Source organism: Perca fluviatilis, chromosome 18 (assembly GCF_010015445.1).
Source record: "Perca fluviatilis chromosome 18, GENO_Pfluv_1.0, whole genome shotgun sequence".
NCBI lineage: Eukaryota > Metazoa > Chordata > Actinopteri > Perciformes > Percidae > Perca > Perca fluviatilis.
The window spans coordinates 19,504,340-19,517,388 of NC_053129.1; the positions used below are offsets into that span (position 1 = coordinate 19,504,340).

Genomic DNA, 13,049 nt, shown 5'->3' on the forward strand with positions numbered 1-13,049 from the left:
GATACATGCACACACACACACAGGCCCTTAGCAGAGAAGAGGAGACAGCCCTGGTGTTGAAATGTAGGTCAGGTAACAAGCGTGGGAGCCAACATAATACTGTGTGTGCCGGCATCCCTAGTGTGTGTGTGTGTGTGTGTGTGTGTGTGTGTGTGTGTGTGTGTTGTGTGTGTTGTGTGTGTGTGTGTGTGTGTGTGTGTGTGTGTGTGTGTGTGTGTGTGTGTGTGTGTGTGTGTGTGTGTGTGTGTGTGTGTGTGTGTGTGTGTGTGTGTGTGTGTGTGCGTGCGTGTGTGCATATTCAGTCGTGCGTGGTTACATACTTGTATGCATGTTGACTATAGGCACATGTATTGTCTTATAACCTATATGTGCAAGAACGTGAGTGTGTCAACAGCAGAAACAAAGACACCAAAAGGATAAAGTGTAAAATCAGTAAATTGTAGAAACAGCTGCAGGCACACATTCACACATGCACAATAACATACACACCCATACATTCAAAAGCATGCACAATGATGTCAGCCTGCTGTAAGCCAGTGAGATGCACAAACACACTCAGGCCTTGTCGTTATTGATGTGGCGGGTCCTCGGAGGGTCCACTGGAGAGTGAGAAGGGCCAGGAGTCAATATGAGTGGAGACAGTGTGGCTGGATGGTAATGGCTCTTAATATAGTCTGGGGGGTGCTAGGGGGTCTGTCTTACACTACCAGTGGTTGAATGGAGCTTTCCACTGGGAAATTATTTTATGATAGCATGTTAGACATGCGTTACACACCTGTATAGTCAGGATTTAGAATAGGAGCTTTGTTGAATAATTGAATGCTGCTGAACTGACAGAAATAAAATATTTTTGTGATGCTTAAACCAAGGTCATCACTGAATGCTGTCCAGTCACAATGCTATTCAGCTATGGCACAAAACAAAAAATGGGGTGATACATATTAAGACTATGGATATTTGACCAGAATGAATCAAACAAAGTCAGATAGAAAAAAACAGGACTGTCTACAGCCAGCAGGCTGGACTTTGGCACAACAGTGCTTTGAACTAAATGGTAAAGTCAGCATGCTAATATGCTAATACTTGGTTGGCACTAAACACAAAGAGGCTGATGGGAATGTTATTAGTTTTTGCAAGTATTGGAAAAATTACACTTTGACCTGATGATTGCGCTACATGAGATCACCAAACTCATTCTTGTTCATGCTGATGAGGAATGAATGCCTGCACCACATTTAATTAGAATTCATCAAACAATGTCATGGCAGTCCATCCAATGTTTGTTTTTTAGTTGCGTGGCTAAAAACGTGTTGGGCCAGGAAAACTAAACGTTGTCCCGCCAACTTACAAAATTTCCTGTTTCAGTTTCATCTTATTGTCCTGCCAACTTCAGGGGGACTGACAGGCCAGTGGGGTTAGATTGCATTAGATTAAACTGTGTTGCCGGGGGGAAATGGACGGTTAGCTACAAATCCATCCTGACGGGGACATAAAAGGAACAAAATTGCCACCCCCTCTGAAGGCACCAAAAGCTCAGGCAAACAAATCAGCCTGCTCGTAAAATGACAGCGTTTTAACGCCCCTGCTCAACAGGCGTGCACATTTTAATAGTGACCCACCTTTTATTGTACTGAAGCTAATATTTGGCTATAAAAGTTTGCTTGTTAAATTAATGTATGGGTAGGATTTATTTAACGGTTGCATGCCTCCCTGTCAGTTTGTGCTCTTCCAGCTGTTATTGCTATTAGTTGACGTGGTCTCTGTTTTTAGGCTTTTCTTAGACAGTTCTTGCATCACTAAGATGCTGAGGCACAAAGATGTCATGCACAACAATGTTTTTCAGGACAGAGTAGACTCTAATGCAGTCTTGTCTGTCCACACGCTCAAACAGAGGTGCATATACCCTCTATCTGTTCTCTCTTGTGTGTCTTTCTCTTTTATCCTGGCTTGAATTTCAAAGGGGGTCGGAAGGGTTAGACGCGAGTGGGGGGGGGGAATTAGGCATGTCCGCCAAGCCTGCTGGGCCTTTGTGTATGTTTGTGTGTATACTAACTGATTTTAGTGAGTCTTTACCTATGGGTGTTTTGCATTGACACTCCATCTTTCTTCTCGCTTCATCTGTTTCCCTGCTCTCCACCCTGACTTCTCTCCCAGCTGTCTTTATCTCCTCTCTCTTTTTTTGTCCTTCTAAACGCTGCCTTTTCTATCCTGCTTCACATCGCTACTCAGCAAAATGGCTCTGCTTCTACCACATGAAAGAATCTTTCAACATTTTGTGGATGCAACCTTTGCTTCCCATCTCTTCCTCTTTTTTTTGAAAGTCTTTGTGCAAAGTTTTGCTTTTGATACCATCTCTATTTATTTCCCCCCCACATTAGTATCGTGCTGCCTTTTCAAAGACATTTCCCTGATTCATACACTTCAAGCTGTGTGAGAAAATCTATGTAAATTGTGTTTGAACAGAAAACACAAGTACTGTATACGTGTGTCGCCACATCAAGGCAAGTTATACGCACATGTACATATCCTTGTGAAATAGAAAACAAGAGCAAAGAGTCTGATTATGTTAGATGTTGTGCATGCTCTGGGCGTAGTTTGCAGGGTATCACCCAGACTTGGAGCGTTTTCTCATGGATGACAAAGGAGGAGCAGCCTATTGAGGGAGGCCCCAGTGCCTTTTATTCAGAAGAATAACCCAGCAAACACACAGACACACTCACAAAATGTGGAGGTTTCATTGCTGACTTGAATGTACGTCAAATCTCCCCAGTTTATGCTGTAAGTGAAAAGTTTTACTTTGGTGTAAAATGTCCACACTCACACGCTACACTTTACAAGTCAGTGGCAGATAAAGATTTGTGCCATGCAAAATCACCACCGCACACGCCCAAAAACGTTCCACTTCAGTAGCTTTGAAGTACATTTCAATTTTCAATTCAATTTTATTTATAGTATCAAATCATAACACGAGTTATCTCGAGACACTTTACAGATAGAGTAGGTCTAGACCACACTCTATAATTTACAAAGCCCCAACAATTACAGTAATTCCCTCAAGAGCAAGCAGTGCGACCAGTGCGACAGTGGCGAGGAAAAACTCCCTCTTGGGGAGAAACCTCGGACAGACCCAGGCTCTTGGTAGGCGGTGTCTGACGGTGCCGGTTGGGGATGCGATGAACAGTGGCAATAATAGTCACATTAATAATGGAACAGTGACTTCAAATGGTAGTCGTAGTAGTTCATGTCATATCAGTGCGCTGCAGGGCGTTACAGGATGTAGCGTGGCCCAGCAGAGTATGGATGGACGTAGCAGGAAGCAGCAGGGTTCAGCAGGACGCAGCATGACACTGCAGGGCACCGCAGAGCTTAGCAGGGAGTGCAGCAGGACCACGGCGACAGCTGCAACCAAGATCTTGGTGCCAACGTTCTCCAAGGAAATACGCTGGATGAAAAAACATAAGGACTCCGGGGAGTAAACTCCCCAGAAGCTAGGATTAATAACAAGCATTTCTGGGACGGGATGAACACAAATGGTCATAGAAAGGGAGAGCAGCTCAGTGTGTCAAAGGAAGGAAGTCCCCCGGCAGTCTAGAACTATAACAGCGTAACTAAGAGAGACAGGTCATAAGGATTTGTCCCCTTCAGTCTGACCTCTTTTAATCCCCCTGCCATATTCTGCATGTAGTGATGCAAATACACTGCTGATGGGACATTGACTTTCTGATAGTGATCATAGAGGGGTTTGCTGTCTGCGTGTTGTTGGTTGGGCTGTGTGAATGTGAAGGCAAGTTGGTATGTGTATGTTTTATTGTTTTAATAATTGAGCTCAGTTATGGGATTGTGTGTGCGTGCGTGCATGTGTGCGTGCGTGCGATGGAATGCCAGCTGCTTTAAGGGAGTAGGTCAGACGGAAACACCAGCAGAGGGGTGGGGGGAGGAAGGAGGATTGCTGAACAGACAGAAGACGTGTATGTGTGTGTGTGTGTGTGTGTGTGTGTGTGTGTGTGTGTGTGTGTGTGTGTGTGTGAGAGAGAGATGCGCGGGAACTTCACCCTATGCTAAAATCATTAGTGCCAGAAAAACAGTTATCACAGCTTGTTTACTCAGCCCAGCCTCTCTGTCACCTTGGTTTCAGTGTTGTATGTAATGTTTGAGAGAGAGTTGTGTTTATTCAGGAGCAACGTGACATCATGACTTTGCGTAAACATACACGTTCTAAAGCCACGTGGCGTGTTATCGCGAGGCTACGTGTTATGGCTGCGGTTGGTTTTAACGTCACATGCAGGGGGAAAGAAAAAACGGTTGGGATTAGGAAAAGAAGAACTGGGTTGGTTTTAGGAAAAGAACAGCTGGGTTGGGTTTAGGAAAAGAAAAACGTGGTAAGGAAACAACACACACGGGACGCGATCCCCGCTCTCCTGGGTGAAAGTCCTGCGGGACTCGATCCCCGCTCTCCTGGGTGAAAGTCGGCGACAGCTGCAACCAAAAGTCCTGGGTGAAAGTCCTGTGTTTTACCCATCCTCCACCCCGACCAACCTCCCTACGCGATTTTCGCCCTTTCATACTACTCCCTACGGCGTCAATTCACACACAAACGCAAGGTAATGTAAGTCAATGGAGGCCAAACGGTGTTGATAAACACGCTGAAAAGCGACTGTGCGTCTTCATAACACGCCAATAACGGCATACTAATTGTCGTGTCATACATACGCCACTTCATGAGATCAGGAATGAGTTTGAAGTTTAACTTTGCTTAAATGCCTTTTTATGAGCACTGCAAAGCGTTGTTTCCCTTTTATCCATGTTTACCATTTCCTGACCCCTCTTTACGGTTTATTACCATCATCAAAACGCTATAACTATATCATACTACTATTACTGTTTTCATGTAATTGTTCTCTAATGATTACAGATTTGTCTTTTTTTGTTTTTACTTACACAAAAAAAGAAATTGTAAAGAAAATACTGCATTTAAATATGGTGTATGATCATTAACCCCACAACCTTCATCATGCCATACTACCCCCCTCCTGTACCCCATACTCTTTGCTGATAGATAATTCATGCCTTGCTCTAGATCTCAGAGAGGACCAAAGCGATCGGGTTCCCATTGGCCCCTGATGAAATGCTTTCATTCACAGAGATGTATGTAGGTATGAAAGGAAGTGGGGAGGGATTAGATAGTAAGTATGTTGCTCTACATGCTTTAAATTATAGATTTTTATTCACAGAAAAATGGAGTTGGGATCAGATAGAAGAGACATAGGATTTGGTGTCATTATTTATTAATCTCTCAGGGTTTTTGGTACATTTCCTGTTTAAGTCATCCAAGTCCAAACAACATTGGTTGCCAACAGGTTTGAAAATTTGAAAAGCTGCTTCCTTTTCACAATTTGTGGCTGTGTGTTTGACTAAATAAGCATTCTTGCAAAATGTTTTTGGTTACCCAAGATGGTTCTTTTTCATAATTTTGGAGTAAATGTGTATTTTATAAATTGGAAATTCATTAAAATTGAAATACTAATGCTGCACAAATGCTATCAGGAATTTTGTGACTTGCTAAAAGGCATCTCATTCTTTCTTGGTAAAGGAAAGATGAGTTATTTTTGTTCACGTAGCTTAAATACATGTATTTTAAACCAGTGACCGTCCAGTGACAAGTCTGCCTCTGTTTAAATGCATTCACATTTCACGTTCAGTTCTAGCATGCGTACAGATGCAAAGTGTTTGCATTCACTCACGTGTGCAACAAATACTTGGCCCTTTTCCATGCCTCACATTTTCCTGCTTATCTCCACCTCGCAGGTTTTCTACTAATGGGAAGGTGTGCAAGGTCAGAGCCTGAACAAGAAAACGCAAGAAAAGAAGGAGAAGGGGGAAGAGGGAAGAGTAAAATCAATACAGGCTAGATTACATTAGCTGTAATGCAAGCACTCATGTCTTAAGGAAAAAGAGAAGAAGAGGAAAGACAATTGGGAATGGAGAGAGAAGGAAGAAAGAGAGGGAGAGAGATTTAACATTAGCGGATCAGGTAGAGTTGAAGGATTTAAGGGGGTCAGCTTAGCTTTCCAAGTCCCTTCTTAAGTCCAATTAGAAAAATAAAAGCTGAGACCTGTCAGATGAAGGGGGAGGTGTGTGTGTGTCTGTGTCTGTGTGTGTGTCAGATTCAGGCACTTTGGGAATTTGAACGATGGACTACAATTAGGCCTGTCACGATAGTCAATAAATCAATTAATCGCAGGATAAAAAAATGAGCTCGATAATTTTTCCGGCCGTGATAATTTCCATTTGCATGCTTGTTTGTTTTTCTCGTCTCTCTCTACCAAAGAGACTGGAAGACCACTCTCGGTTCCTTAGCGTAACGAGGAGTGAACCCTCTTGTCAGTCGCATGGTCTTTGTGGGGGCGTGACTCCTGGCGGAGAGAGAGACAGAAAACGCTAGTTGAGAGTTGGGGGGTTTCCCGCAGCACTTTGCAGTTAAGGCGCTACGGAGCCCCCCTACGGAGCCCCCCTACGGAGCCCCCCTGGTCCCACTTTATTAAAAAAAATGTATTATAACTATCTCGTGGCCACGAGATGCGTATCTTGAGGCCACGAGATGCGTATCTTGAGGCCACGAGATGCGTATCTTGAGGCCACGAGATATGTATCTTGAGGCCACGAGATACGTATCTTGAGGCCACAAGATAATTCTTCTTCATATTTTATAGCCTATATTTATACTTTTTACATGTATATATGTCACAAAGTGGAGCCAGGCAGCCAGAGTTTTCTTATGTTGTATATAGTGTGGTGTTTTGGGTGTTTTATTTTGTATTATGAATGGCTGAGACACAAGGAGGAAAGACAAGCGGATAGAGAGCGAAAAAGAAACGTTGGGGACGGAGCACAGATAGACGGGCAGGACAGCGGAGCCGGAGCCGGAGGACAGCTGTGGATGTTTGGAGGATCGGCGCGTTGGCGTTGTGCGAGTGCGATTTGGGCAAAAATAGAAAATCTGAAAGACTGTAGTCCCTTTTGGCCACGAGATAGTATCTTGAGGCCACGCGATAGTATCTTGAGGCCACGCGATAGTATCTTGAGGCCACGAGATAGTATCTTGAGGCCACGAGATAGTATCTTGAGGCCACGAGATAGTATCTTGAGGCCACGCGATAGTATCATGAGGCCACGAGATAGTATCTTGAGGCCACGAGATAGTATCTTGAGGCCACGCGATAGTATCTTGAGGCCACGAGATAGTATCTTGAGGCCACGCGATAGTATCTTGAGGCCACAAGATAGTTATAAATAATTTTTTTGACAAAGTGGGACCAGGGGGGCTCCGTAAGGTGCCGTCAAAAAACTAAAAAGTACATGAGCGATATCAACCGTGTCACTCGGCGTCCCGTTTTCTCCCTTTCATTTCAAACCACACAGCTGACAACCTGCAGGTGGAGACAGGCTCGGACATACAAGCGGTTTCAGGAAAGTGGCTGCATGTGTCCGACAATGCACAGAACATTAACGGTACAAGCCTACAGCTGTCCGCGGACACGGAGTGTGGAAAGTATGTCAGAGGTGTGTTTTTTTTGTGTGTGTGTGTGTGTGTGTGTGTTGTGTGTGTGTGTGTGTTTGCGCCCCACCACAAAGTCCGACCTGAAGAGGAGCAGAAGCCGCACCTCGCCAAAATGAAGACTGAAAAACAGAACTATTTTGGTACAAACATTTCTACGCCGGTGGCAGATAGCCATATAGATAGATAGATTAAATTTATTAATTATATATTATTTAAATTTAATATTTAGTGTTAAATAATTGTAAAATGTAGTACAGAGTCTGTAGTCTATCCCACAAACACTCGAGGAATGCAGCAAACTTTTGACAGCCAGTAGGCTATGAATTACCTGGGAGAACATGCGTGTCACAAACGGCAATTCCACAACTGTACATCAGCGTGAAAGACGACATACTAAAGGAGATCAAAGACATATTGTGGATATTTAAAATGTCTTCCAGTTCCAGTGTTAAATATTCTTTAGAAATAAAAGTGTATTGATCTTTGAAAAAGTGTACCTGCATTATTATGCCATTATCATTATATGCAAATTGGTCTCTCAACGACAATATTATCGTTTATCGCAATCATTTCTGGGACATTTATCGTCCAGCAAAAATTTTTATCGTGACAGGCCTAACTACAATACTGAATGAGAGAGGGAGGTGTGTGTGTTTTGGGGATTGATTGAATGATAGAACAGGGACTGGATGGAATTGGAGTTAAATTGAGCAGTCTAGGCATCAAAAAATAAAAACTAGGGTGTGTATGAGAGAGGGTTTGTGTAGCTGTAGTTTCCTCTGCCAGGTTGATGTGGAGATCCAAACGAGGTGTGAAGACGCAGAAAGGAGGAAGAGCAGGTGCCCCTAATCTGTCTCTCCTTTATTATCACTCGCCACATTCACCCTTGAGTCTTAATAACATCTTGTGCAACATGACTTGTTAGTTATTCACATTGCCCCCAGTTTCTCCTTTTCTCGAGGGTCACCACCTTTTCACATGAACATGCTGCAGGTTGTCTAACAAGAGATAATCACTGTTTTGCCAAAGGGCCTAATACTAATGTGTTGAGATTTTGTGTTTAAATGCTGATAATGCTTGATAATGTCATCACCTTTATCAGCTATTTAATAATTAAATGGGTAGAAAACCTCACAATTTAAGCAAGTTGTAATTATCTTAAGCAATTGTTTAATCTTGCTAGAATTAAAGATTAAATTTGCTATGCTAATTTGCTGCTGTGATTAGTTGATTAATCGATTTTTAAGCATAAGAGTTATTTGGTCAGTAAGACATTTTGAGGATGAAAATGAATCATTGAATAATAGAGAAAGAAAATTGGGATTTATCTTTAATGAAAATATTTGTTGGTTACAGTCCTGGAATGCTTGCTAATACAACTATGTTGTAAAGAAGAAATAAAAAGCTAATAATACCTCTTAGGTAATCAAGATTTATTAATTGCATAACCAAGGGGTAATATGAGTAGGATTGCTCTTTAATCATGTTCATAATAATCCCTGATGTTTGTCGTGCTAAATAAGCCTCTTCCTCGAGGTATAAGCTTCATCCACCGAGTCCCTCACGCTTCCTTCATATGATGCTTAAAGTATGAACAGATGAAATATGATATTGTTTGGGCTTGGGTCTTCCATTCTTCACTGGTAATGAGCAGAAGGATGTATGGATGTATGGCTGAATGGATGGATAGCTCTAATCCTAGAGGTGGCCTAGATTTGAAGCCCTCCTTCAGCGGATAGAGTTGTTGACCTGTCTATCACTCTGTCTGTCTTTGTGTGTGTGTGTGTTCCTGAGAACAATAGGCTGTTTAATGAGTGATGCCGCTTAGGCTCGCGTCTGCAGAAATGATCCTAATACTGTACGCGTGCCAAACAGTACGAGATTCAAGCCAAACAGAAGCTACTTACAGAACATGAGGACTTAAGGTGGACACATGGAGAAAGACTTTGCTTAAACCCTTTTAAAATGACATGGTGACCTGAGATAAAACTGTTTACTGTCAACCTGAATGGGTTCATATTGCTCCTAACGGGGTTAAAAGTACGACTTTTTTTCAAAAACGGTAAAAACTATTTCTCAGAGCCTTTGTTGCTTATTTTGTCTAACCAACAGTTTAAAAACCAAAGATATTCAATTTACAATGATGTACCAGAGAGAGAATCAAGTAAGAAAAACTTTGAAAGAAAAAACTTTGAGAACCAGTAACAAGTAAATTTGGCATATTTTCTTGATAAATGTCTATCACAAATGTTGATTTATTTTATGCTGATACACTTAGTGATTCATGTTTCAGCACTTATCTAAAGTCCACCTGACTGCTCAGCTTTGATATGAAGTAGTCAACACTGTTTTTTATAATTACTGTAAGATCGTGGTTATAATAGTTTATATATATTATTATAGTGGGATTATTGTAACTTTATAGTAGCTTTTGGTGGAGACTTGTAGCCCTTTCCACCATACATGTCAGCCTGAGACAGACTTGAACATTAATTTAGACTGTAGATCGTACCTTAGCTTTTAATAGGGTGATCTAAAACAACAGTACCTGCTATATTGGATCTGTTGAGCCATTTTTGATTAACTTTAAGCTGACAACTCTGTTTAGTGTATGTGTGGACCTGCGTCTGCGTGGAAGCTGATGATAAATTAAAACCCATTACAGCAGTTTTTATGAAAAGGTCAAACACACAGGTTGAACTCTGAAGAAAAATATTTATAGAGACATAGTACCCATGTTTAGAGCAATTGCAAATGCTGTGAATAGACACTTAGCAGTGTGCAGTAGACAATGCAGAAACGACAAATGTTACTATACGTGAAGAAATAAATATATATAAATAAATCCAAACGGTTGTCTACAGCATTAAAGAGTCCCGCTGAAAAGGTTCAGACGAGCAAGGTCGTGGGGGGCGGGGGCGGCTGGGGGGCAGCTGGGGGGCGGCTGGGGGATAGAGGGGAAAACCTTTCTACCCACAAATTCAAGGATCATTTGCAGTCCCATTCAAGCTCTTGTTGCAGCCCCCTCCCTCGTCAACCATTTGGGCTGAAAAGAAATACGGTCACAGAAGGAGGGGCATCCCTGCCCTTGTGGGTGGGTGTGTGTGTGGGTGGGTGCGCGTTTGCAAGTATTTGAATGGGTGGGTGCCGGAGTGTGTGATAGATTGTGAGCAGATTGGACAATGGGAGGATTGTATGTGATCTATATTCATGTGGCACAGATTCAGTGGCCATGTGCGCACACAGCAGGCTGGATATGATCAGACAGAAGAAGAGGGGTTGATAGAAAAACCTCGAGAGAGAAGAAAACAAGGAGATTTATATAGAGAAAATAAACACAATCTATTTCTTTCTGGATTTAGACACCTTAGATAGCTGAAACCAGGGAATCAGAATCTGTTTAGTCCTTTTCAGTAATGCTGTTATGATGTTTATAAATCCATAAAATGGTTCAAATTGAGATCAAACAACATAAATGTCAGTGCTTTAGTGTGTTGTATCATATGTAATGATGCTTCCTGTTTACACTTTGCATGCAGGTGTGAGCTGCATCCTCCTGAGAATACCTTGTGAAAAGCTCAACATGTTTTTTTTTCTCTAGGATGTACAAGGTTGTCCTGTAGGGGTGGCCGATAAGATCCATACATATTCCCAAGATAAGTCTGCCATAGCAGTGAAAGCGGCAACGCACTGAGCAGAGCAAGGTAGAAAGTAAGGAAAAGAAAGAAAAAGAGAGCAATGGACTGAAATGAAAAGCGACTTTCACAGCAAAATAGCATGAGTTTGCCTGTTCGTTCTAATAAAGCATGTTTAACTTTCATCTATATTGTGAGTCCCGCAGAGTAAAGAAGAAAGAGAGTGTACAGAGAGAAAGACAGCACAAGAGAACGACTGATGACGAGAAATAAAGGGAGAGGCAGCCAGAACTCCTTGGTAACCAAAGCACAGAGCAAAAGGCGCGGCGTCCGCACACCCCCAGCCCCCTGTGTGTGTGTGTGTGTGTGTGTGTGTGTTGTGTGTGTTTTTTTGTGTGTGTTTGTGTTTTTGTTTTTTTTTTTTTGTTTTTTTGTGTGGGGGGGGCGGCGCGGGGCGGGGCGCGGGCCGCGGGGGGGCGCGGCGCGCGCGGGGGGTGGCGCGCGTCTCTCGGCGGCACTGGACTGACCTGAGGGGGGTGGAGTGGTGGTGATGGGGGGAGTGGTGGATGGAGTGTGTGTTTAGAGAGAGAGAGAGAGAGAGAGAGAGAGATAAGGGTAGAGGCTCATTGTGTCACCATAGTAGACACTCACACAAACTCGTGTAGTGAGAATGTGACCCGACGCCAGCACTCCTTCGTCCCATCTTCTTTCTGTCTTATTCTCTAGATTTGGATTGTGCCTTACAAGGAGATTTTTTATTTTAAGAGAGAGACACACACTCAATCGGAATAATGGTGTTTATCGGGACCTCATTAAAATCTGTGATTAAATACTTCAAAAGGAAGGGTAAGATATGTTTACTTCTGCTCTATGTTGATCATTAATGTGTCATATAAGTAGTTTGGACTTATATTCTCCTAATGAAAACTAGAAAAATGAACAGCAGCAGTTTATTAGAATGTGTACTGTTTTGCATCATTTTGACAGGATTTGTATTCATGTGTGTCTGAATTTCCGACATTTCTTTAATTTCTACTTCATTTAAATAGCCATTTTAAATCGCTTAATTAAAACTTTCCTACATCAAAAGTGGACGCACGGCAGCTTTAATGATTTGTATATCATTTTAATACAAACTAATGGTTTCCTGTGGGCATACTGATTCACTGCTGCCTTCGTTAGCCCAGAGACAACCCTCTGTTGCACCCTGTTACCAGGTAACCACTGGGCCAAGATTTCACAGAGCCGACAACTATTAGCACTAAATGACCCAACAGCATTTGTAAAGGTAACAGCTGGAAGCATTTAGAATCACAGCTACTTTACAAGAAATAGTTGGCCCTTTTTCCTTCTTCTTGGAACAATTTAGAAGTTTTTTAAATGTTTATTTAGTTCTAAATGTTTCAGATAATCTGATCTTGGTTTTAAAGGAAACGACACGAGGTCTGTGTGCCATACATGTACAGTAGATAATGGTTGGGAGGATTAGTTAATGCTCCAATGCTATATCATTATTTTATTAAGGGCTGTGTAGTAAGCATGTGAGGATGTTTAACAAAGACCTGGTTGATGCAGGGCAAGCTGCTTGTGCCGACTCTAATCTCAGGTGTATTTATAGTGTGTGTTACAATCGAGGCTGAGGTGATATTGTCAATCATTAGCTCAGCTTTTTTGTACGTCTTATCTTGCCATCTTGCACATGCCTGCACTTTGCTCTTCAGATGAGCAACTTGGTCCTCCACTGCAGTCCAGAGGATTGTGAACTCCCTACTGAGCAGAGCTCGTATCCTTAGCTTTTTCAAAGTCTATATCCACGACGTTACACTTCCGGGATTGCTCCGTTGCCTCCGGAAATT

At 42.4% G+C, this 13,049-nt stretch overlaps 1 protein-coding gene across 15 annotated transcripts in view; it reads left to right on the forward strand.

Moving 5' to 3' along the window:
• nhsl1b (NHS-like 1b) overlaps positions 1-13,049 on the forward strand; it is a 112,238-nt gene that overhangs the window by 74,745 nt on the left and 24,444 nt on the right. For 2 of the 15 annotated variants that reach the window (XM_039781575.1, XM_039781582.1), the window contains exon 1: positions 11,799-12,039. The exons of 12 other annotated variants lie outside the window; for them this stretch is intronic. In XM_039781575.1, the coding sequence (XP_039637509.1) occupies positions 11,985-12,039 (55 nt within the window). In that variant the 5' untranslated portion in view covers positions 11,799-11,984. Of the gene's footprint in view, positions 1-11,797; positions 12,040-13,049 lie in introns of those variants that run through there. One more of the 15 variants, XM_039781577.1, reaches the window with a different exon arrangement.